The sequence below is a fragment of the Oncorhynchus clarkii genome, chromosome 14 (assembly GCF_045791955.1).
Source record: "Oncorhynchus clarkii lewisi isolate Uvic-CL-2024 chromosome 14, UVic_Ocla_1.0, whole genome shotgun sequence".
Taxonomy (NCBI): domain Eukaryota; kingdom Metazoa; phylum Chordata; class Actinopteri; order Salmoniformes; family Salmonidae; genus Oncorhynchus; species Oncorhynchus clarkii.
This window is the reverse complement of record NC_092160.1, coordinates 27,430,377-27,456,434: the sequence shown is the minus strand read 5'-3', so window position 1 is coordinate 27,456,434 and position 26,058 is coordinate 27,430,377. Positions and strand designations below refer to the sequence as shown.

The following is a 26,058-nucleotide window of genomic DNA, read 5'->3' as shown; positions in this document are numbered from 1 at the left end:
CTAAAGTGAGCTTATGAAACAACTAATTAACACAATAGACAGAAAAAATGTATCAAGACACAAGAGAAGTAGATTTCTACATTTTATAAAAATATGATTTGCTACAAAATAAATAGAAACTTGAAGGAAATTAATAAATAACATAAACACAGCTAGCTAAGTATATTTCATACAGTATCTTCAGTTTGGTTGAGCAAAATTATTCTGCCATGATTCACCGCGGATAGCTGGTTAGCACACCAGGTTTGGCTGAAAAGCTTGTTTGTTCAGGCTCAGAGGTCTGAGAGCGAGGCCAGCTCGTGCAGCAGGAGAGCAAAGGAAGGACGGTCGTCTGGTTTCTACACAGGAAAAGACAGCTCAATCACAAGACATTATGTAAGGTGGAGGTGAACCAACTTACCAAGCTGAATCAGTAAGGTACAGGTGAACCAACTTACCAAGCTGAATCAGTAAGGTACAGGTGAACCAACTTACCAAGCTGAATCAATAAGGTACAGGTGAACCAACCTACCAAGCTGAATCAGTAAGGTACAGGTGAACCAACTTACCAAGCTGAATCAGTAAGGTACAGGTGAACCAACCTACCAAGCTGAATCAGTAAGGTACAGGTGAACCAACCTACCAAGCTGAATCAGTAAGGTACAGGTGAACCAACCTACCAAGCTGAATCAGTAAGGTACAGGTGAATCAACCTACCAAGCTGAATCAGTAAGGTACAGGTGAACCAACTTACCAAGCTGAATCAGTAAGGTACAGGTGAACCAACCTACCAAGCTGAATCAGTAAGGTACAGGTGAACCAACTTACCAAGCTGAATCAGTAAGGTACAGGTGAACCAACCTACCAAGCTGAATCAGTAAGGTACAGGTGAACCAACCTACCAAGCTGAATCAGTAAGGTACAGGTGAACCAACCTACCAAGCTGAATCAGTAAGGTACAAGTGAACCAACCTACCAAGCTGAATCAGTAAGGTACAGGTGAACCAACCTACCAAGCTGAATCAGTAAGGTACAGGTGAACCAACCTACCAAGCTGAATCAGTAAGGTACAGGTGAACCAACCTACCAAGCTGAATCAGTAAGGTACAGGTGAACCAACCTACCAAGCTGAATCAGTAAGGTACAGGTGAACCAACTTACCAAGCTGAATCAGTAAGGTACAGGTGAACTAACCTACCAAGCTAAATCAGTAAGGTACAGGTGAACCAACCTACCAAGCTGAATCAGTAAGGTACAGGTGAACCAACCTACCAAGCTGAATCAGTAAGGTACAGGTGAACCAACCTACCAAGCTGAATCAGTAAGGTACAGGTGAACCAACCTACCAAGCTGAATCAGTAAGGTACAGGTGAACCAACCTACCAAGCTGAATCAGTAAGGTACAGGTGAACCAACTTAACAAGCTGAATCAGTAAGGTACAGGTGAACCAACTTACCAAGCTGAATCAGTAAGGTACAGGTGAACCAACCTACCAAGCTGAATCATTAAGGTAAAGGTGAGTCTGTCTACTGCAATATTTCCAAACTCGGTCCTGGGGACCCCAAGGGGTACAAATTTCATTTTTTACCCTAGCACTGATTCAAATAATCAACTAATCTTCAACCCACCCACCCACCCACCCACCCACACGCACCCACACACACCCACCCAACTACATACACAACCCCCAACTACACACCCCCAACTACACCTACACTCAACTACACTCACCCACTCAACTACACCCACACTCACCCAACTAAAACCACCCACCCACCCAACTACACCCACCCAACTACACCCACCCACACTACACACACCCACACTACACACGCCCACCCACATTACAACCACCCACCCACCCACCCACCCACACTACAACCACACCCACCCACACTACACCAACCCACACACACCCACCCAACTACACCCACCTACACTACACTACACCCATCCGCACTACACTAACAGTACAGGTGAGTCAGTAAGCTACAGGTGTGAAACAGGTAGGTCCTTCCCACCCACCTCATTCCAGCACCACTCCATGAGGAGGTGCACAGCCTCTGGGGCCTGTCTGGGTTTTAGCAGCCACAGACCTGCATTCAGGGCCTCCACCACCTCAAGATTAGACCGGTTCTCATAGGGCAGACGCCCCTCAGTATACACCTCCCACATAAACACACCTGGAGGAGAGGAGAGGCGAGAAGGGGGAGTAGAGGGGAGGAGGAGGGGAGGAGAGAGGAGTGGGGAGAAGGGGAGGGCAGGAGGAGAGGAGTGGGGAGAAGGGGAGGAGAGGAGATTCAACATTCATTCATCATACCTCTAATATGATAACGGTTTAGAATTTGAAGAAGCTCAGTGTCTGACAACAGTCTCACAGAGAAACAAATAAACCTACCAAAGGACCAGACTCTCTCAGAGAGGATTAATAAACCTACCAAAGGACCAGACTCTCTCAGAGAGGATGAATAAACCTACCAAAGGACCAGACGGTCTCAGAGAGGATTAATAAACCTACCAAAGGACCAGACTCTCTCAGAGAGGATGAATAAACCTACCAAAGGACCAGACGGTCTCAGAGAGGATGAATAAACCTACCAAAGGACCAGACTCTCTCAGAGAGGATTAATAAACCTACCAAAGGACCAGACTCTCTCAGAGAGGATTAATAAACCTACCAAAGGACCAGACGGTCTCAGAGAGGATGAATAAACCTACCAAAGGACCAGACTCTCTCAGAGAGGATGAATAAACCTACCAAAGGACCAGACTCTCTCAGAGAGGATTAATGAAACCTACCAAAGGACCAGACGGTCTCAGAGAGGATGAATAAACCTACCAAAGGACCAGACGGTCTCAGAGAGGATTAATAAACCTACCAAAGGACCAGACTCTCTCAGAGAGGATTAATAAACCTACCAAAGGACCAGACGGTCTCAGAGAGGATGAATAAACCTACCAAAGGACCAGACTCTCTCAGAGAGGATGAATAAACCTACCAAAGGACCAGACGGTCTCAGAGAGGATTAATAAACCTACCAAAGGACCAGACTCTCTCAGAGAGGATGAATAAACCTACCAAAGGACCAGACTCTCTCAGAGAGGATTAATAAACCTACCAAAGGACCAGACGGTCTCAGAGAGGATGAATAAACCTACCAAAGGACCAGACGGTCTCACAGAGAAACAAATAAACCTACCAAAGGACCAGACGGTCTCAGAGAGGATTAATAAACCTACCAAAGGACCAGACGGTCTCAAAGAGAAACAAATAAACCTACCAAAGGAAAAGACGGTCTCAGAGAGGATTAATAAACCTACCAAAGGACCAGACGGTCTCACAGAGAAACAAATAAACCTACCAAAGGACCAGACGGTCTCAGAGAGGATTAATAAACCTACCAAAGGACCAGACTCTCTCAGAGAGGATGAATGAACCTACCAAAGGACCAGACGGTCTCACAGAGAAACAAATAAACCTACCAAAGGACCAGACGGTCTCAGAGAGGATTAATAAACCTACCAAAGGACCAGACGGTCTCACAGAGAAACAAATAAACCTACCAAAGGACCAGACTCTCTCAGAGAGGATTAATAAACCTACCAAAGGACCAGACTCTCTCAGAGAGGATTAATAAACCTACCAAAGGACCAGACTCTCTCAGAGAGGAAGAATAAACCTACCAAAGGACCAGACGGTCTCAGAGAGGATGAATAAACCTACCAAAGGACCAGACGTCTCAGAGAGGATTAATAAACCTACCAAAGGACCAGACTCTCTCAGAGAGGATTAATAAACCTACCAAAGGACCAGACTCTCTCAGAGAGGATGAATAAACCTACCAAAGGACCAGACGGTCTCAGAGAGGATTAATAAACCTACCAAAGGACCAGACTCTCTCAGAGAGGATTAATAAACCTACCAAAGGACCAGACGGTCTCAGAGAGGATTAATAAACCTACCAAAGGACCAGACTCTCTCAGAGAGGATTAATAAACCTACCAAAGGACCAGACTCTCTCAGAGAGGATGAATAAACCTACCAAAGGACCAGACTCTCTCAGAGAGGATTAATAAACCTACCAAAGGACCAGACTCTCTCAGAGAGGATTAATAAACCTACCAAAGGACCAGACTCTCTCAGAGAGGATGAATAAACCTACCAAAGGACCAGACGGTCTCAGAGAGGATTAATAAACCTACCAAAGGACCAGACTCTCTCAGAGAGGATGAATAAACCTACCAAAGGACCAGACTCTCTCAGAGAGGATTAATAAACCTACCAAAGGACCAGACGGTCTCAGAGAGGATGAATAAACCTACCAAAGGACCAGACTCTCTCAGAGAGGATTAATAAACCTACCAAAGGACCAGACTCTCTCAGAGAGGATGAATAAACCTACCAAAGGACCAGACTCTCTCAGAGAGGATTAATAAACCTACCAAAGGACCAGACGGTCTCAGAGAGGATGAATAAACCTACCAAAGGACCAGACGGTCTCAGAGAGGATTAATAAACCTACCAAAGGACCAGACTCTCTCAGAGAGGATTAATAAACCTACCAAAGGACCAGACGGTCTCAGAGAGGAAGAATAAACCTACCAAAGGACCAGACTCTCTCAGAGAGGATTAATAAACCTACCAAAGGACCAGACTCTCTCAGAGAGGATGAATAAACCTACCAAAGGACCAAACTCTCTCAGAGAGGATGAATAAACCTACCAAAGGACCAGACGTCTCACAGAGAAACAAATAAACCTACCAAAGGACCAGACGGTCTCAGAGAGGATGAATAAACCTACCAAAGGACCAGACTCTCTCAGAGAGGATGAATAAACCTACCAAAGGACCAGACTCTCTCAGAGAGGATTAATAAACCTACCAAAGGACCAGACTCTCTCAGAGAGGATGAATAAACCTACCAAAGGACCAGACTCTCTCAGAGAGGATTAATAAACCTACCACAGGACCAGACAGTCTCAGAGAGGAAGAATAAGCCTACCAAAGGACCAGACTCTCTCAGAGAGGATGAATAAACCTACCAAAGGACCAGACTCTCTCAGAGAGGATTAATAAACCTACCAAAGGACCAAACTCTCTCAGAGAGGAAGAATAAACCTACCAAAGGACCAGACTCTCTCAGAGAGGATGAATAAACCTACCAAAGGACCAGACTTGCTGCTGAACTTGCAGTACTTGATGACCTCAGGAGAAGACCAGAGAGAGAGGGGGGAGGGAGGAGGGAGAGAGGGGGAGGGGGAGGAGGGAGAGAGGGGTAGATGGGAGAGGGAGGGAGGAGGGAGAGAGAGAGAGGGAGGGGTGAGGGGAAGAGAGAGGGAGGGGGAGAAGGAGGGAGGGGCGAGGGGCGAGGGGGAGAGAGAGGGAGGGGGAGAGGGAGGAAGGAAAGAAAGAGGGGAAGGGGGAGAGAGAGTGCAGAGGTAATAATGACATACTAATGCAATTATTGGAAAATACATCAAGGCTGAACACAACATGGTACACTGTGGTTGCCTGCCACATTCTCCTCCAGGTAGTCCCTCCTGTCTGGACGTTTTCAGGGTGTGGTGGAGCTGCCTGCCTATTGGTAACAGCTGGGGCTGCTACACCTGGGTACCTCATCACACAAGTCTACCTTACATCACCACTTATGTCATCACAGTCCTAATGCTTTTAGAATAGCAAAACACACGCCAATTCTCACTATCATGCATATGCGTTGTTTAAGCATATCTTTATTACACAGTAACTTATCTATAGCATATAAGCGTCTGGAGTGTTATCTGCTTTGTGTTTGATCTTTAGAATTGTCATGTAATTCAGGATTAGGAAACTTCCATAGAGATAGTTAGAGGACTCATCTGCCCATGCTGTAACAGACACTATAATGGCACAGATGCAAAAATGAGTCCTCTAACTATCTCTATGACACCTTTCATAATCAATAACCAAACAAAATTGCTGCTGGCTGCCTGGAGACAGAAGCAGCAGGTCAACCTCTGACCTTCTGAGAGTTCCGCAGGGCTCTGAGAATTCTCTCTACCCTGAGAGACAGGATGCTTCAGTCGCGTGATCAGACCTGCAGAGAATACACATATGCACGAACCCACACCACACGCACACCACACACGAACGCGCACACACACACACACACACACACACACACACACACACACACACACACAGGTTGAAGCAACAAAACTATATTTGCATATACTGGGAGTTAGATAATGTAGAGGGATTAGGCTATTCTGCCTCAACAATAGAACTCATGAACTATTATTTTACAGGCAGTTTCCTCTGTAGAATGTTGATGCAAGGAAACGATTCCACGCTATACTAAGGGAACAACATCGGGACCATAGAACGTATAGAACCATTTCAAACTACATTAACGCTCCTCTCCCTTCTCCCTCTCTACTGTGGGAGATCCACGTGTGCTGGTGAAACCTTCCATGACCCCTGAAGATGCCTTTATCTCAACGGACTAACAAACACTGTCTTGTGGTGCATGTCCAAATAGGTCACACTGGCCTGGCTGTAAACAGATGTATTAGGTAGCTCAGGTGAGCCACAGATAACGTAAATACCTGCAGCGTTGTGTTGGTGGTACTGGATGAGCTCAGGAATGGTGCTGAACAGGTATTTCTCTGCCAGGTAAAACGTGGACGTCTCCTCTGCCTCTGACTGTCTGATCTGGTAGTGCTTCACCCGCGGGTTCTTCTGCCCGTTGGATCTGAACATGGTTCATCATCATGTAACTATGCCATATATATGCAGTTCAAACAAACAGACAACCCACCACTGTTTTGGTAAAAAGCTGAGGGATGGGGCTGGAGACATGTAACCACTTTCAAATTCATAGACAGAGCTAGGGATGTCCCAATACCAATTGCTGATTGCCCCTTTAACTGACTGTCATTGAAGCTGAGTGACATGGCTGAAACAGGCAGTAGTTACCCTGGGGCTTTAGTGAAGACAGACACAGTGTAGACGCCTGCATGCCTGGAGTCTCGCACCACAAAAGCTCCTTTCTTACCCTGCACAAACAAACACAACAGTTTATTTCAGTAGGATGAATCATAATTGTGTCTGTTGAGTCCATTAGGTTGAATTTGTTGTATGTCATACCATTCTTGAGTGATGTGGAAATTGCCTTTACAATCTCAATTTATGGGAATAAGGCTTGACATGATTACACAGTGAGACTCCCCAAAGGAGAAGAGCTTGAAATAGACAACACCCACTCTACCCTCCCACCGTCACACTACACAACCCTCCCACTCCCACTGTCACACTACACAACCCTCCCACTCCCACTGTCACACTACACAACCCTCCCACTCCCACCGTCACACTACACAACCCTCCCACTCCCACCGTCACACTACACAACCCTCCCCTCCCACTGTCACACTACACAACCCTCCCTCCCACTGTCACACTACACAACCCTCCCACCATCACACTACACAACCCTCCCACTGTCACACTACACAACCCTCCCCTCCCACTGTCACACTACACAACCCTCCCCTCCCACTGTCACACTACACAACCCTCCCTCCCACTGTCACACTACACAACCCTCCCCTTCCACTGTCACACTACACAACCCTCCCCTCCCACCGTCACACTATACAACCCTCCCCTCCCACTGTCACACTACACAACCCTCCCCTCCCACTGTCACACTACACAACCCTCAAACTGTCACACTACACAACCCTCCCCTCCCACTGTCACACTAAACAACCCTCAAACTGTCACACTAAACAACCCTCAAACTGTCACACTAAACAACCCTCCCCTCCCACTGTCACACTACACAACCCTCCCCTCCCACTGTCACACTACACAACCCTCCCCTTCCACTGTCACACTACACAACCCTCCCCTCCCACCGTCACACTACACAACCCTCCCCTCCCACCGTCACACTACACAACCCTCCCCTTCCACTGTCACACTATACAACCCTCCCCTCCCACTGTCACACTACACAACCCTCCCCTCCCACTGTCACACTACACAACCCTCAAACTGTCACACTACACAACCCTCCCCTCCCACTGTCACACTAAACAACCCTCAAACTGTCACACTAAACAACCCTCAAACTGTCACACTAAACAACCCTCCCACTGTCACACTACACAACCCTCCCCTCCCACTGTCACCCTATACAACCCTTCCACTGTCACCATGCACCATGTCTCATCTGTCTGTAAAATCCAGCATGACATATTTACAACAGGAAATCCTGGACCTGAGTAAACTGCACCGCAGTTTCAAATGTCATGTTTCACTCTCTGTGTGTGTCTGTGTGTCTGTGTGTCTGTGTGTCTGTATGTATGTATGTATGTATGTATGTATGTATGTATGTATGTATGTATGTATGTATGTATGTATGTGTGTGTGTGTGTGTGTGTGTGTGTGTGTGTGTGTGTGTGTGTGTGTGTGTGTGTGTGTGTGTGTGTGTGTGTGTGTGTGTGTGTGTGTGTGTGTGTGTGTGTGTGTGTGTGTGTATGTATGTATGTATGTATGTGTGTGTGTGTGTGTGTGTGTGTGTGTGTGTGTGTGTGTGTGTGTGGTGTGTGGTGTGTGTGTGTGTGGTGTGCGTGTGGTGTGGTGTGCATATATGTATTTTTTAGGGATTACAAAAACATGCTTTCTCTCTAGTTTCAGTTTAGTCTGGTTGTAATTCTGATAACCTTGCTTTTTGATTGAATCAAGCCCAACATGTCTTTCCTCTTTCTTCCGTAGTACAGTTTAATACCAAGTTGAAGATGGTCGGCGTTGTTTTACCTCTGTGATCAGAAGTTCCTCAGCTCTCCCTCTCGTTATGTCTTTGTTGTACCATCTGAAAAAAAATAATGTGAATTAGAAACAACAAAGACAACCAATAAGATGTCTGAAATAAAAGGCTGAACAGGGTACAAATGTTATTTTATACTTTATAAATAGTCAGGAAAATCGTATTTGGTATATATCAGACTCACTCAAACCTGTTGAAGTTGTTGCAGGATTTCTCCGCTATATACAGTACATGCAAGGTACAAAACCTGAGTTTCTGTTGAAGGAATGGACAAAATGGGATGAATACTGTAGGTGTGTACAACTATAAAACCAATAATACATATTACAGATAGGATCACAGAGTTGTCATAAGGTTATCATATGGCATAGGGTTGTCATGGGGTTGTCATGGGGTTGACATAGCGTTGTCATATGGTTATCACGCTGTCTCTCCTTACCCTCTGTGGTCCTGTACCGTCCACCAGTTATGGTGGGAACTGTCAGTCAGGATGTACTCCTGGTCTTTATGAAGGGGCAGGTCTGTGTCTTCATGGGGACTGTAGTTTTGTAGCGCTACCACCACACCACCCTCTGGCCCGGGTCAGAGAGCCGCCGCTAGTGGCACGATGTAAGGGAAACACTGATCACTAGCATTAATGTGACTCAGCAACATACTGTACATTTACAGGCACAGTGAAGTAAATAGAGGTGACTTATCATGCATATTTACCTGTGGGTCCGCGGTTGGAGGGAGAAGCTTCCTGGACACTACAGAAGAGCATTTCCTGGTTCATTCTTCAAAGTTCTCGTGTTCTAACAGTGGTGGAAAAAGTACTCAATTGTCATTGTAAAGATACCTTAATAGAAAATGACTCAAGTCAAAGTTAAAGTCTCCCAGTAGACTATTACTAGTAAAAGTCTAAAAGTATTTGGTTTTAAATATAAAAGGAAATGAAATTGCTCAAATGTACTTAAGTCTCAAAGTAAAAGTATCAACCATTTATAATTCATTACATTAAGAAAACAAGATGGCATAATTTGATTAAATTATTTTTTTGACGGATAACGAGGGGCACACTCCAACACTTAGATATAATTTACAAACAAAGCATTTGTGTTTTGTGAGTCCGTCAGATCAGAGGCAGTAGGGATAACCAGGATATTCTCTGTTTAGTGAGTCTGCCAGATCAGAGGCAGTAGGGATGACCAGGGATGTTCTCTGTTTAGTGAGTCCGCCAGATCAGAGGCAGTAGGGATGACCAGGATATTCTCTGTTTAGTGAGTCTGCCAGATCAGAGGCAGTAGGGATGACCAGGGATATTCTCTGTTTAGTGAGTCTGCCAGATCAGAGGCAGTAGGGATGACCAGGGATGTTCTCTGTTTAGTGAGTCTGCCAGATCAGAGGCAGTAGGGATGACCAGGGATATTCTCTGTTTAGTGAGTCTGCCAGATCAGAGGCAGTAGGGATGACCAGGGATGTTCTCTGTTTAGTGAGTCTGCCAGATCAGAGGCAGTAGGGATGACCAGGGATATTCTCTGTTTAGTGAGTCTGCCAGATCAGAGGCAGTAGGGATGACCAGGGATGTTCTCTGTTTAGTGAGTCTGCCAGATCAGAGGCAGTAGGGATGACCAGGATATTCTCTTCTCAGGACCATTTTCCTGTCAAAATGTAACGAGTACTTTTGGGTGTCAGGGAAAATGTATGGAGTAAAAAGTATATCATTTTCTTCAGGAATGTAGTGAAGTAAAAGTAAAACTTGGCAAAAAATATAAATAGTAAAGTACAGATACCCTAAAAAACTACTTAAGTAGTGATTAAGTAGTGATTAAGTAGTGATTAAGTAGTGATTAAGTAGTGATTAGCATTTTTAATTTTGTACTTTACACCACTGGGTTCTAAGTTGACATGTGGAATTGTTTTAAAAAGGTGATACTATGAATCATTTATGTGTGATAAAATATTGAATTTGGCATTTACTACTATAGTCCATATAAAAACGTATTGAATAACACATTCATGAATGGCAAAAAAGAAGAATAAGGAATAAGGTTTGTAATCATGTTGCCTTATTGGGTGAGGTTTATGACCCTCCCATAAATACCTTTCCCCCTTTTCTCTCCACTCTACACAATGGACTCTTGGAAAGCCCTTTGTTAACATAGAGAGAGTATGGTCACATCAAAAGGTTGGGAATGGAACAATATTTCCCTTTCTCAACCAGTTGAAAGTGTCCGTTGGTACTTAAAGAATATGATGTCAGATCAGTTGGTGTCTGGGACATTATATCTGATGATAGGACGACATAATTTATATATTGGAACGTCTGCACATTCTAGTTATCAGATTCCCATTGAACTGTTGTGCAACTGAAATGTTTAAATATGAAACTATTTGTGAAAAGATTTCATGTTATTTTAGCTTCTAAATGAGAGAATTTTTTTCATAAGTAAACTATGCTCACTCAGTGGCCAAGCCCAAGTGAACAGACATTGGTGGAGAACTATGAAACACGCCCTTCTTTCCCCCAGTACAAAAGCCTGTTAGTTCCAGATGACATGAGGATGTCCATACGTTTAAAAGGGCTAATTTCAACTACAACCTAACGAAATTAACATTTAGTTCCAGAAATGTTAGGACTGCTGTACTAACGTTTAAAATGGCGAATTACAACGTAAACTGTAAACGTACGTGGCCTAGGAAAGGACAGACAATCTCAGAAGAACGACAGGGTACTTTAACGTATCCGCTCTACAACACTATGACCAGAAAGATTCTTCAAAGGACAATGGCGATCTCTGCTGGGTAAACCAGTCTTCCATCTTCGACCCATCTATCGAAGCGGAGCTCAGAGTAAATATATATACAGTATCTTGCATATTCCTTTTCCGAATGTGCGGTTATTAGAATGCATAAGATTCTGTATTTACAGTAGCTTAGCTTCTCGCGGTCTGATAGAGACCCAAACTCTTTGTCCCTCAGTCTTCCCGCTCTTTCATTCAAACCCAACCCCCTTCCTTTGTGGAACCAGCCGTCATATTGGGTTCGCCTACTAGGGGCTTTTCATGACATGATTAGTAATCGATGTGTGATTTATCCTGTGTGTAATTCTGTGTGATTATTTAGGTATTGAGAAAATAAATAATTAAGCCAATCTGTGTGTTATTGATTCAACTTATTAGCTAGGGTTCGTGCAGATAAGCAAGTACTTATGACAATCAGAATGAGACCGATCGAGGTGACGATTAATATTTGACTGCTAATGATATAAACGATTTTAAGATCTTTAAGAGAGTGGATTCGGGAGAAAACCACTCTATATAAATTAATACTTCCGTGGTGCCCCAAGTTATTAATGGTTTAATTGTTGCATGGTTTGTTACCATGGTCCTGCCTGGGTTGGCACTCCCCCCCACCCCCCCCCCCCCCCCCTTGGGTCGTGCCGTGGCGGAGATATTTGTGGGCTATACTCGGCCTTGTCTCAGGATGGTAAGTTGGTGGTTGAAGATATCCCTCTAGTGGTGTGGGGGCTGTGCTTTGGCAAAGTGGGTGGGGTTATATCCTTCCTGTTTGGCCCTGTCCGGGGGTATCATCGGATGGGGCCACAGTGTCTCCTGACCCCTCCTGTCTCAGGAGGTTACTAATACTATGTGTTATTCCATAGTTTGTATGTCTTCACTTTTATTTTATATTGTAAAAAATAAAACAAATAAAGAAAACCCCTTTTAAATGAGTAGGTGTGTCACACTTTTGACTGGTAGTGTATATATTTTTTACACATTTATTTTTCTTGGCACAAAACTACCTCCATTCTTCCAATCATTTGTATGGATTACCTTTAGACGAGGCCTGTGAGAGTCTCCCTTTTCTATAAAGTGGTCATATTCGTTTTTAGGCTAAACCATTCGAATGCTACAGACAGTATCGTGAGAAGATTTCTTTTCTCATTTTGTCTGTCATAGTTGAAGTGTACCTATGATGAAAATTACAGGCCTCTCTCATCTTTTTAAGTGGGAGAACTTGCACAATTGGTGGCTGACTAAATACTTTTTTGCCCCACTGTATAGGTAACAGTTGTCGTGGACAACCTGTTGAGACATTTATGCATATTTGAAAAAACTGTGTCATGGCTTATTTATAAATTAACGTCATTGTAAAGTGTTCCCAATTGTCAGTCATTAGCATTCCAGTCATTAGCATTCCAGTAATTAGCTTTCCAGGCATTAGCATTCCAGTAATTAGCAATCCAGTAATTAGCATTCCAGTCATTAGCATTCCAGTAATTAGCTTTCCAGTAATTAGCATTCCAGTAATTAGCATTCCAGTCATTAGCATTCCAGTAATTAGCTTTCCAGTCATTAGCATTCCAGTAATTAGCTTTCCAGTAATTAGCATTCCAGTCATTAGCATTCCAGTAATTAGCTTTCCAGTAATTAGCATTCCAGTCATTAGCATTCCAGTAATTAGCTTTCCAGTCATTAGCATTCCAGTAATTAGCATTCCAGTAATTAGCATTCCAGTCATTAGCATTCCAGTAATTAGCTTTCCAGTCATTAGCATTCCAGGATTTAGCATTCCAGTATTTAGCATTCCAGTCATTAGCTTTCCAGTGGTCTTACCTGGAAGGGGTACTTGTTGCTGCAGGGGATTGGGACTTCACTGCACACTATCTCCACACACTTGATCCTGGAGAGCTCAATGCAGCCTTTCTGGCTGGGCTTTTTCTAAAGATGAATACAGTTTTCTATTAACATCTTCACAACTTTCCATTTGCACATCAAACAATACAACCTCCATAAAGAAACTGTCATGTAAAAGTAATATTCCTTCATAACTCAATATCTGAATAAAAACATTACACTGCCGAACTGTAAAATAATTTCAACTAAATGTAATTCTTGCCAGCAATTATTAAACAAACAAACCACACAATTTATCAATAAATATTGTACATGCCCCAGGGCGCTGTTCAGAATAAATCAGGTCCTGGGTGTCCAAGACAAATCATCTTTCCTTGTAATTGCAGGGCGACGTCCTTCGCTTCTGTTGAGGTTTCTTGATGAGAGTCCCCTTCAAGATTACTGTGGGGAGCATAGTGAACACAGATACCTGGCAACATTGAGAGACAGAGAGAGAGAGAGACAGCGAGGTGGGCTGTAGAGTTAGACTGAAGACCAATGGAGGAGTGGAGAGAAGGAAAAGAGTGTTGGGAGTTAGTGTCGTGTGAGTTTCCGGTGTAGGCATAGGTAAACCACTTCCTTGAGCATGACAGATAGAAAGAGACCAACTCTCAGACACATACAAACTCATTCTGCAAAGATACACACTCAGACTAAGATGCACACACACACACACACACCCACAAGTCAAAACATCACAAACTGCATGGGTGCACAGAACCACAGGGCCTGAGCAGCTCTCTCCCCAGAAATGAGGCTAAACACACACTTACAAAACTCAAAACTGCCAAACTAATGAAAACATTTGAGTAAATGAGTGATACAAAGTATATTGCTTCCACACCAGTGTGGTTCTTGAGTTAATTAAGCAATTAGCATACCCTCATGCTTAGGGTCATGTATGAAAATGCTGGGCAGTCCATTATTTTGCCTACCATGGCTATGCTCCCATAGGATGACAATACCCCCATCCACAGGACAGGAGTGGTCACTGTATGGGTTTATGAGCATGAAAATGATGTAAACCATATACCATGGCCCTCTCAGTCACCAAATCTCACCACATTCTAGAGCCACGTCTGAAACAGCGTTTTCCACCACCATCAACCAAACACCAAATAATGGAACTTCTTGTGGAAGAATGACAACACATCCCTCCAATAGAGTTCCAGATACTAGTAGAATCTATGCCACGGTGCATTGAAGGTGTTCTGGCTTGTGGTGGTCCAACACCCTATTAAGACACATTATTTTGGTATTTCCATTATTTTGGCAGTTACCTCCATATACACACAATATACAGTACAGGTAACTGGCTAAATAAAGGAGATGCCTGATTAAAGGCCCAGTGTTTTATATATATTTCCCCACCATGAGGTTGGAATAATACTGTGAAATTGTGAACATTTTGATAATGCCCCTTTAGTGTAAGCGCCGTTTGAAGAGACCACCTGAAATTTAAGCTTGTTTAGGTGGGATGGAGTTTTAAGTTAATAGACCAATAAGAAAGAAAGTCCCAAACCTCTCTGCCAATAACAGCTAGTTTTGCCCTCCCCACTCAGACCACACCAAGACAGTCCGAGCAAAATTATTGCTTGAGAAATTGCTCTTCGCTGAGAAGCTATTTTTATTTATTTTTGACCATTTCTTTTTTTGCATATGTTTTAGCCAGTAATTCTGCAAGTAGCACTGACAAGCCAAAAGTGGTCCAGGAAAATTACTGTGTGTACATGATGTGCCTCTTGCTAGCTGTCACTCATATGGCGAGAAGCTGAAGCTCATTGGATGAACTCGAATTGCTAGGGGCTGGTCCAGGAAATTGTTTTGAGCTAGGGATTTTGTGGCTAATTGCAGTAAGACAGTAAAAATGCTCGTAGTTTATGCATGTATGAATTGCACATTGACACATCCAGCCCAAAGCAGGAGGTTTAAAAAATATTTAGGAGTCACCAAAGTTCTGGAAGATGTCTTTAATTGTTAACCAGAAATTATTTGATATAGAGATTCATATAAGGGGTGTGTCAAATCCTGAATGCTGATTGGTTAAACAGCATTCCAGACATGGTCTATTCCACAAATTACCACAGGCTGAATCTGCATAATTTTTGTGGACATATGCAAAGACAAATCAATAGAAAACAGGTCAAATAAAACTAAGTGCAGCTAGTCTGCAGCAGTGGCGACCCATCATTCAGGGCACCTGTTCAGCTAAAAAAAAAGGGAAAAAAGTGTTGCCTTGTTAAGACAGATAGAACAATGAGCCAGATGTTTCACCGAATGTATACATCTGAAGCTTCGGGTTGGCATTTCCATTCACCACCAAATGTGGTGATGAGAGGAAGCCAAGTGGCCGGCAGTAGGAGAAGATGGTGGTTTCCACTAGTTACCACAAACACAAAGTTCGTAAAAACTAAAATGAGCTTCGGGACGTCCCTACACAACTCACTGGGCACAGAAGTCAATTCCTTTTCATGTTTGTTCAACATAATATCATTGAAATGACGTGGAAACAACGTTGATTCAATCAGGTGTGTGGCCAGTGGGTAACCCTAACACCACCCCTAACCTTAACCCTTACATGAACCATTTTACAGTGGGGGTAACATCCCAAATAACCCAGAGAGTACATACCGACTCAGAGATCAGCTCAGAGATATTAGAGAAAGGAGGAGACAGGAATCCAATTGGGCAACGGAGTATAACATAAGACCCCACCCAGCAGACTGTTGACCGATCGAGTTCGCATTGTCATGCCGCATCACGCGGTTGCTAAGCTAATCGTCATGCAATCCCTTCTCAAAGTCAGGGTAGGGTGGTGCTTTCAAGACAACTGGGAAGTCGGAACTCTAGCAAGATGCCCGAGTTCCTGACTTGGAATTCCGAGTTGGATGACCATTCAAAATCATATTCACTACAGAAGTGATACCTCCTAGCCGTTTAGTTAGCAACAGCAGATGCAACGAGGGTTAGGAAGGAACAGACAGAGTATCCAGTCTATCACCCAACGACGTTACTACAACTTATCCAATAGACAACAAGAGACATTCTTCAAAGGACAAAGGACTCGGTTTGGCAACACGGCCTTCCATCTACCACCAACCTACTGAAGCGCAGCTCAGAGTAAATATTTATTGCATTTTCCTTTTCCAAATGGGCGGTAATTTAGAATGCATAAGATACTGTATTTATGATAGCACAGCTTTTTCCCTTTGTTCCTCAGTCTCCCGCTCTTTCACTCAACCCAGCCTCTTTTCCTTTGTGTAACAAGCTGTCATATCTGTTCCGCCCGCTAGGGACGTTTTCCTTTATGACGTAATTTGTAATCAAGTTATGATTAATTGTGTGTATGTGAATTCTGTGTGATTAGTTAGGTATTTAGTAAATAAATAATTAAACCCCATTTTGTATTTCTGATTCAACTTGTTAGCCAGGGTTCTTGCAGATAACCAAGAATTTACAACTTTCAGATTATGAGACTGAAGTAAGATGGCGATTGATATTGATTGCTATTGATGTAAAATATTACTAGATCTTTAAGAGTTTATTCGGAAGATAATAGCTCTATAAATATTATTTCGTGGTGCCCGACTCTCTAGTTAATTACATTTACATGATTAGCTCAATCAGGTGATATTAATTACTGAGACATTATTTTATATAATAGCATGTTTTATCAATTAATCCGGCATAGCCAAAGACACGACACCACGCTCCCATCCTCATTAACAGGGCTGCTGCGGAGACGGTGAAAAACATCAAGTTCCTAAGGTATACACATCTCCAATGATCTGAAATGGTAAAATCACACAGACAACTGAGGTGAAGAAGGCACGGCAGGAATTCTTCAACCTGAAGAGATGTGATATGTTCCCCAGAGCCCTTTTTTCTTCTTTCTTTTTCCAATTTTTTGTTCCTTTGTTTTATTTTGTTTGTAGCTTTTTTTCATATATATTTAATATTATAATATTCTTTTTTTTTTACCCCTTTTGCTTCCCAATTTCGTGGTATCCAATTGGTAGTTACAGTCCTATCACTGAAACTCCTGTACAGACTCGGGAGAGGCAAAGGTCGAGAGCCATGCATCCTCCGAAACACAACCCTGACAAGCGGCACTGCTTCTTGACACACTGCTCGCTTTACCCGGAAACCAGCCTCACCAATGTGTCAGAGGAAACACTGTGTACCTGACGACCATGTCAGCGTACATTGCGCCCAGCCCACCACAGGACTCGCTAGTGACTTGGGACAAGAACATCCCTACCGGTCAAACCCTTTCCTAACCAGGACGACGCTGGGCCAATTGTGCGCCGCTCCATGGGTCACCCGGTCGCGGCCGGCTGCGACAGAGCCTGGACTTAAACCAGGATCTCTAGTGGCACAGATAGCACTGCGATGCAGTGCCCTAGACCACTGCGCCACACGGGAAGCCTCTTTGCGGTGTTCTACAGGAGCACCATTGAGAGCATACTGTCGGGCTGCATCATGGCTTGGTATGGCGACTCCACCACCACTGACCACAAGGCTCGACAGAGGGTGGTACGCTCAGCCGAATGCACCATTGGATGCTCAATGCCTGCCCTCCAGGACACCTACAACACGCAGACGGCCTACAGGGAGGAGGTGAGGGCCCTCGGAGTGTGGTGTCAGGAAAATAACCTCACACTCAACGTCAACAAAACTAAAGAGATGATTGTGGACTTCAGGAAACAGCAGAGGGAACACCCCCCTATCCACATCGATGGAACAGTAGTGGAGAGGGTAGTAAGTTTTAAGTTCCTCGGCGTACACATCACAGACAAACTGAATGGTCCACCCACACAGACAGCATCGTGAAGAAGGCGCAGCAGCGCCTCTTCAACCTCAGGAGGCTGAAGAAATTTTGCTTGTCACCAAAAGCACTCACAAACTTCTACAGATGCACAATCGAGAGCATCCTGTCGGGCTGTATCACCGCCTGGTACGGCAACTGTTCCGCCCACAACCGTAAGGCTCTCCAGAGGGTAGTGAGGTCTGCACAACGCATCACCGGGGGCAAACTACCTGCCCTCCAGGACACCTACACCACCCGATGTCACAGGAAGGCCATAAAGATCATCAAGGACTGTTCACCCCGCTATCATCCAGAAGGCGAGGTCAGTACAGGTGCTTCAAAGCTGGGACCGAGAGACTGAAAAACAGCTTCTATCTCAAGGCCATCAGACTGTTAAACAGCCACCACTAACATTGAGTGGCTGCTGCCAACACACTGACTCAACTCCAGCCACTTTAATAATGGGAATTTATGTAAAATATATCACTAGCCACTTTAAACAATGCTACTTAATATAATGTTTACATACCCTACATTATTAATCTCATATGTCTACGTATATACTGTACTCTATATCATCTACTGCATCTTTATGTAATACATGTATCACTCGCCACTTTAAACTATGCCACTTTGTTTACATACTCATCTCATATGTATATACTGTACTCGATACCATCTACTGCATCTTGCCTATGCCGTTCTGTACTATCACTTATTCATATATCTTTATGTACATATTCTTTATCCCTTTACACTTGTGTGTATAAGGTAGTAGTTTTGGAATTGTTAGTTAGATTACTCGTTGGTTATTACTGCATTGTCGGAACTAGAAGCACAAGCATTTCGCTACACTCGCATTAACATCTGCTAACCATGTGTATGTGACAAATAAAATTAGATTTGATTTGAACACAATGAAGGACCTCAGCCACTCGAGTCATGGTCTCTTCTCCCCGCTTCCATCACTCAGACGCAGGCAGTATAGGAGCATCATGGCAAAAACTGTCAGACTGGCCAATAGCTTCTACCCCCAGACCATCAGGCTGCTGAAAAGCTACTTGGCAGCCACCTGCTCAACCTGCCCCCCTCATGCCCTTCAGACTTCCTACCCACACTGTTGGAGCTCGGCGAATATGAATTTCACTGCACCCTGCGATTACATCTTCGACCCTGTGCATCTGACTAATAAACTCATCTATCATCTATCATTGGTCTATATATCAGAGCCCCATCTGTTTCGAGCCCCACCTGTTTAGCTAAAGAAATATATATATTTTTGGGTTGCCTGTTTTGCATGTAATTTTGGCATTAATACGTGTCACATATCAGTTTGCAAACAATGTAAAAAACAAATCATCATTGAGTTAATAAAGCAGAATACAAACATGGTCTCTGTTTTTGCTTTCTTGAGTAAGGCAGTTCCAAAATGCAGGCGTTTCAGGCTAGCTCAGTGTTTTCTGTGGTGGTGGGGCAGCCAGCGGAAAATACGGAGCGTAGGGGTTGGTAATGTTCTCTAGTTGAGCTGTGATTGGCTCAGTGTTTTGTTACTCATGGCAACACTATGTCACTGCAAAATCTACGGGGAGAGCTCGAACATTCAAGCCCCTTGGGTGCTGCCATAGAGTTTCATTAGAAGTGCCCATCCAAGAAGGCTCAAGGTCATTGGCCACAGATAAAATGACATCAAATAACTTATATAGACCGTAGTTTTGATTGGAATGATCATGTTAACAAACAAACTCTTAGCTAGCAAGCAAGACAAGCAGTCATCATCATGAATCAAGTTGACAATCTACAGGCAAATCATTTTCAATCCTTGTCATATGAAGAGAAATTATAGATAAAGCCTATCAGTGGTCTTCGGCCATTGGACATAAACATTACCCAACAAGTTGGACATAAACATTACCCAACAAGTTAGATATCACTAATTCAACAATGAGTGGTTTGGAAGGAATCAGGGCTAACTGCAAGTGTTGCAAAGCCATCACTAGCCTGCTATTCAGTGGAGTGGGTGTGTGGTCCAAGTCTCGGTTTAAGTGTCTCTTTTCCAAGCATAAAAGGATAAACATTTAACACTATGGGCCAGAAAAGGTTGAATACATTGGCCATGCTGTCAATCCAACATGACTTCCGCCGCATTCAAAACAACTGGAAAATCTCAGACTTCAGTGAGTTCAAGACAACTGGGAACAGGGGGAAAAAATGAGCTCTGACAGGGAAAATACATTTTGTATGGTCATCCAGGATTTCCAAGTCAGGATCTCTGGCCTCTTTCTCAAGCTCCAACCTGAAGATCACTGACGTCATGATTCAACCTTGTTTTTTTAAAACAAATTCCCAATTGTATTGAAAGCTCCATAAATCCAGAAAATGTATGTTGTTTAGTAAGCTGTTAGTAGCCCATGTGCCTCACCATAATAATTTGGTCCCTTTCCCCCTCATAACTTAGCCTACTTTTCTGATTTGGTGGTGCACATGTAGCCTATAGCCTGTTTTAAAGAAATGTAATCATTAAATATTGTAAGAGCTTTCATTGTCTGCTTATATGCCCCCTTTATTTGTCCTAAGGTTCTGACTTGGTTTACAGGGAGAATATTGTAAGAACGCCCATGTTCTGAATTCTGTCGCTGTACATTTCAAAAGTGCTGAACAAATAGTTATATTGACTACGTCTGTCCTAGCTCACTCATTAATGTCTTAATCAAAATTACGGAATGCTTCTTATCTGTTCATCATCCCCTTATGCCATGGTTTGTACATCTCAATTGTCAATAGAAAGCACACTTGTCTAAGCAAGTCAGCCATATCAGCTATGTTTTTTTTAAAGACAGTAAATGAGGCTGAATCGCTGCCAGACAAGGCTTTGCTGATAGTGAAGTGTAGCAGTGGTAAGGATTCACTCCATGGTGCTGGAAAAAAAAGCTTTACGCAGGACCTAACAGTTTGTGGGCACCGTTTGTCACTGTTATAGTGCAATTTATGTATTGTTTGGTGTTGTTTATTTTTTTTATTTCACCTTTATTTAACCAGGTAGGCTAGTTGAGAACAAGTTCTCATTTGCAACTGTGACCTGGCCAAGATAAAGCGTAGCAATTTGACACATACAACAACACAGAGTTACACATGGAATAAACAAAACATACAGTCAATAATACAGTAGAACAAAAGAAAACAAAAAGTCTATATACAGTGAGTGCAAAGGAGGTAAGTTAAGGAAATAAATAGGCCATGGTGGCGAAATAATTACAATATAGCAATTACACACTGGAATGGTAGATTGGCAGAAGATGAATGTGCAGGTAGAGACACTGGGGTGCAAAGGAGCAAAATAAATAAATAAATACCAGTATGGGGATGAGGTAGGTAGATAGATGGGCTATGTACAGGTGCAGTGATCTGTAAGCAGCTAGTGCTTAAAGCTAGTGAGGGAGATGTGAGTCTCTAGCTTCAGAGATTTTTACAATTCGTTCCAGAAGGTTTATCATTAAAAGTGATAATGCCCTCGAAGCCGGTGTTTAGAGGATATATTGTCAGGGTTTGCCGGCCGGAGACAAACACCCATGCCAGTAAATCCTCCAAACATCTGCTTATCGGGCATTATCACTTAAATAAACAGCTGCATTGGACCATTAAGACACTTTATGTTGGTGTTTCCTTTATTATGGCAGTTACCTACCTGTATGTTGAACATCACAATGAGACATTCATTTATGTCAGATTGAACATCGCACTTTCGACCTCTCTTACGCCACTTTGTTACAAACCTTTACATTGTACAAGTGTGTTGGATGAAACACTTAAAGAAACTTGCCAAAATACATCAAATGAAGCGGCCAGTCTGTGAAAACCAATCAAATCGTGCATTACTGACGAGAAACTGGCCAATCCGCACTGCTAACAAATCATGTCAAAGAAAAATCCAACCAATGGGATGGGATGACAGGGGCATGAAAGGGAAACGAGAAGCGAAGTCGCGCAAAAACATTTCTTGTGAAAAGCTATGACGTTAGTTGTGGTGGCGAATTCAGTCTATATTAAATGCAGTAATTGATGACGCGATAGAAAGGTATGTTTTGCCTTTGTATCATTCCTTGTTGTGAAATGACTTCCAAGTCTACCAAGCTCGCATGTTAGCTAGCTAACGTTAGCTCGCTAGATACGGAATCAACTGAAAATACTGTAGCTAGCTAGATTGTTCACAATCCGTTTGTAGGCTTGTAACTAGTCCCCCTTGCTCAGCAGGTTACCTTTAGACAACGTAGTCCAGCTGTCCTACACACTTCTAGCTACGCTAATTAGCTAGCCAGGTAGTCACGCATGCGCGTCTAGAAGGTGGGTATCTCACAAAGCTAGCTACTAGCTAGCTACTATTACCAGATTAATAGGGGAAACCCTATAAATTGTCCTAGTCATAAATATCTTTGATAATACAGTCTATATCGAGAGGTAAGCCATGTTCTTTGTAAATCAGCAGGATGATAGCCATCAGGTTCTTTCCCCAGCTTATTTGTTATGAATGACAAGCCAACTATAAAGGCAAAGTGGGAAGATGAAGTAATGTGGGAGGCTATAATAAATGTCATCCCATCTTCCTCTATCCAGGCCTCCACCATGGGTGAACCACAGCAGGTGAGTGCCCTACCTCCCCCTCCCATGCAGTACATCAAGGAGTACACTGACGAGAACATCCGCAAGGGGCTCGCCCCCAAACCCCCTCCCCCCATCCGAGACACCTACATGATGTTCGGCAACCAGTTCCAGTGTGACGACCTGATCATCCGACCGCTGGAGAGCCAGGGCATCGAGCGGCTCCACCCCATGCAGTTTCACCACAAACGGGAGCTCAAGAAGCTCAACATGTCCATCCTGGTGAATTTCCTGGATCTCCTGGACATCCTGATCAAGAGCCCTGGCAGTATAAAGAGAGAGGAGAAGCTGGAGGACCTGAAGCTATTGTTTGTCCACATGCACCATCTGATCAATGAGTACCGTCCGCACCAGGCCAGAGAGACCTTGAGGGTGATGATGGAAGTGCAGAAGAGACAGCGCCTGGAGACTGCAGAGAGGTTCCAGAAACATCTGGAGAGGGTCATGGAGATGATCCAGGGATGCCTGGCCTCCCTGCCCGATGACCTGCTGCAGACTGAGGCCTCGAGTGGGGTAGGGGATGGGGCGAGGGGTGGTGGAGCGTTGGGGTTGGCCGTCAGGCTAAAGACTGAGCCCATGGAAGTGGAGGAGGCTGGGGCTAGCTGTATGGCTGTTGGGCCACAACAGGACAAAAGCATGGGTGGTGCTGCTAAGAAGGATAGAGTATGGGACAAGGATGCAGCAATGTGTAGTATTATCGACGAGATTGCCTGAGTTTTGTATTTAGGGCTGGGGTCTCTATAGAAGGCTGCAATGATGAAGAACGTTCAGATAGAAATGTGTTCTGTAAAACAGATCGTCTGTTGTGAATTGAGTCCTCTTCATTATATTTCTATATGTAATGTTCAGAATCCAAATGATTCACCTTGCTGAATATAGGTTTCTCTTGTTTTGGTAGGTTTGTTTTATTGCTGTTATTGGTCTGTTTAATTGTGTCGTATGCTTAATCTAGTTCTGATCAAATACGCTGTGCAGTTTTATAGTATTTTTCATGGACTATGAAGTGTCATGGACAATGAACACACCTTCCTTGTTCAGAATTGTTTCGGGCTATCATTAACGTTTGGATGCTCTTTAAAATTCATAATTTGATAAGTTAATAAAGCAACTTCCAAGTCCTGTAACATAATTGAGTAATTCTATTTTATATGATTCATTTTCACTATCATGGTATTAGACAATTAGGCCTACCACCCTTTTTTCTGTTTTAATCTAAGACTGGTTGTATTATACCACTAGTGGGTCCTGCTGATTCCTTTCAGGTTGTCTTAAAACTGATTCCTGGCTAGAAACCACTTTTCTACTTAAAGTTATATTTCATACCTTAGATGAGTCCGTGTGTGAACGAACAAACAATATGTTTAGGAGCTGAATCACTGCATTACACTATGTAGTCTAAGAATGCTGAAAAGATCTTGCACTATGATCAAACCTGAACTCTATTCACATGTCATAACCTAATGTGATTGAATGCCAGTGATACTGCAACAGTCTTTGTTAGACGAAGGGTTTAGTCTGTGAAGCTTTGTGTGTAGCAGCTTGCTATGTAAGCTTATATACTTGTAGCAATGTGAGCTAATGTCTCAGTCAGAGGCGTGCTACACTACCCCAGTCTCTGTCACTGTTTGGCTGGAGAGAGACAGAGGTTAGTGTGTTGTCACATAGACACACTCCGGGATGTTTCCCCTAGCCTAGTGAACAGCATGAGCTGGTACACCCAAAACATTTTAGTAGATGGTGCTGACTGAGCCAGAGTAAACTGTATAGAAATAGTCTCACTATGTAAATGCTCCCAACAATTTAGTGGGTAAATCACAAACCTTTTGGCAACACAGTGCCCTGTACCCTAAAGAAGGCACTGCTGCTGAAATGGGGATTTGCCCATTCAATTACTGGGATCATTTACATAGTGTATGACTAGGTCTGTGCTATGTAACTACTAAAACATGCAGTAACGTGAGATTGCTCATTGGTGGTGACAGACGAAGAAATTGAAACCTTATAGAACATGGGGTGAGCTAGTACTGCAGGCAAGCCTTTGTTGTGTAAGATAAGGTGTGAGTCAGAGGAGGCTGGTGGGATGAGATACAGGAGGGCACTATTAGGTGGAATGGCATTAATGGAATGGAGTCAAACGTGGTTTCCATTTGTTTGTGTTCGATACCGTTCCATTCATTCCATTCTAGCCATTACAATGAGCCCGTCCTCCTATAGCTCCTCCCAACAGCCTCCACTGATTTGAGTATGTTAGTACATTAGTCCCATAGACAGACAGATCACTGAACCCCTAGGAGGATTCTAATTCCCTTATTACGGCATACATACAAGCATTGAATTGATGTGGTGTTCGTTTTGGATCAATGAGGACAGATATACCGCTGCCCGTGAAATGTGAATCTGAATTTCCATTCCTGTGTTATGAAAACATGTTCAATAACAAAACTCGTTGGGAAATAATTGCCTTGTTTTTCTGTATTTAATGTAGCCTAGATACCACTATCTCTGATTCAACATGTCTGTGAAGTCTGTAGTCACATCAGGCATGTTTTATTTCAACCGAAACAGAAAGCACAATACATTACCTAACCAGTCGGCCCTGTCTTTGTGCAGAGCAATCAAAACAACACTACTGCCCCAGATATCGAACTCCTACTCAAGTCAGGAGAGGCCTACATTTTCAAGTGGTTGCTATAGAATCATAGACCGTCTATGAAAGACATAGGGGATGCATTATGTGGGTCTGTAGATGCTAGGTGGGAAGGCTGTTGTTCCGACATTACTTTAACACACCTGATTCAATGATTCAGCTAATCAAGGCACTGAGGAACCCAATTGATTAGCTAAATCAGTTGTATTAGCACTGGTCTGGAGCAAAAACCTGCACACCAAGTAGGCTAGCTCAGCTTTCCAGGAGGAGAGTTGGCTACGGCTGACCTGGGCTAAAGGCTGGGTGTCCTATCATCAGATTGACTATGTTTAGATATGTCGGTCTTTAAGTAAATGGCCTTATTGGCCTACCTACCTGCATGTTGTAGGGATGGCTCCAATCCCTTTTTTTCCGTCCCAAATGGCATAGTGCACTACTTTTGACCAGATCCCATATTCCCTACATAGTGCAGAGCCCTGGTCAAATGTAGTGCC

The 26,058-nt window shown here is 43.4% G+C and overlaps 1 protein-coding gene and 1 pseudogene across 1 annotated transcript; one reads left to right on the top strand and one right to left on the bottom strand.

Annotated features, from left to right (window-relative positions):
* Nucleotides 1–272: 272 nt before the first annotated feature.
* Nucleotides 273–13,869, bottom strand: LOC139365863 (tyrosine-protein kinase ITK/TSK-like; annotated as a pseudogene).
* An 8,326-nt stretch (nt 13,870–22,195) lies between these two features.
* On the top strand, nt 22,196–25,371 carry LOC139366057 (mediator complex subunit 7). The gene is made up of 2 exons (XM_071103143.1): nt 22,196–22,336; nt 22,873–25,371. The coding sequence occupies exon 2, from the start codon at nt 22,882–22,884 to the stop codon at nt 23,629–23,631; it is 750 nt and encodes a 249-aa protein (XP_070959244.1). The 5' UTR covers nt 22,196–22,336; nt 22,873–22,881; the 3' UTR covers nt 23,632–25,371.
* The last annotated feature ends 687 nt before the right edge of the window (nt 25,372–26,058 follow it).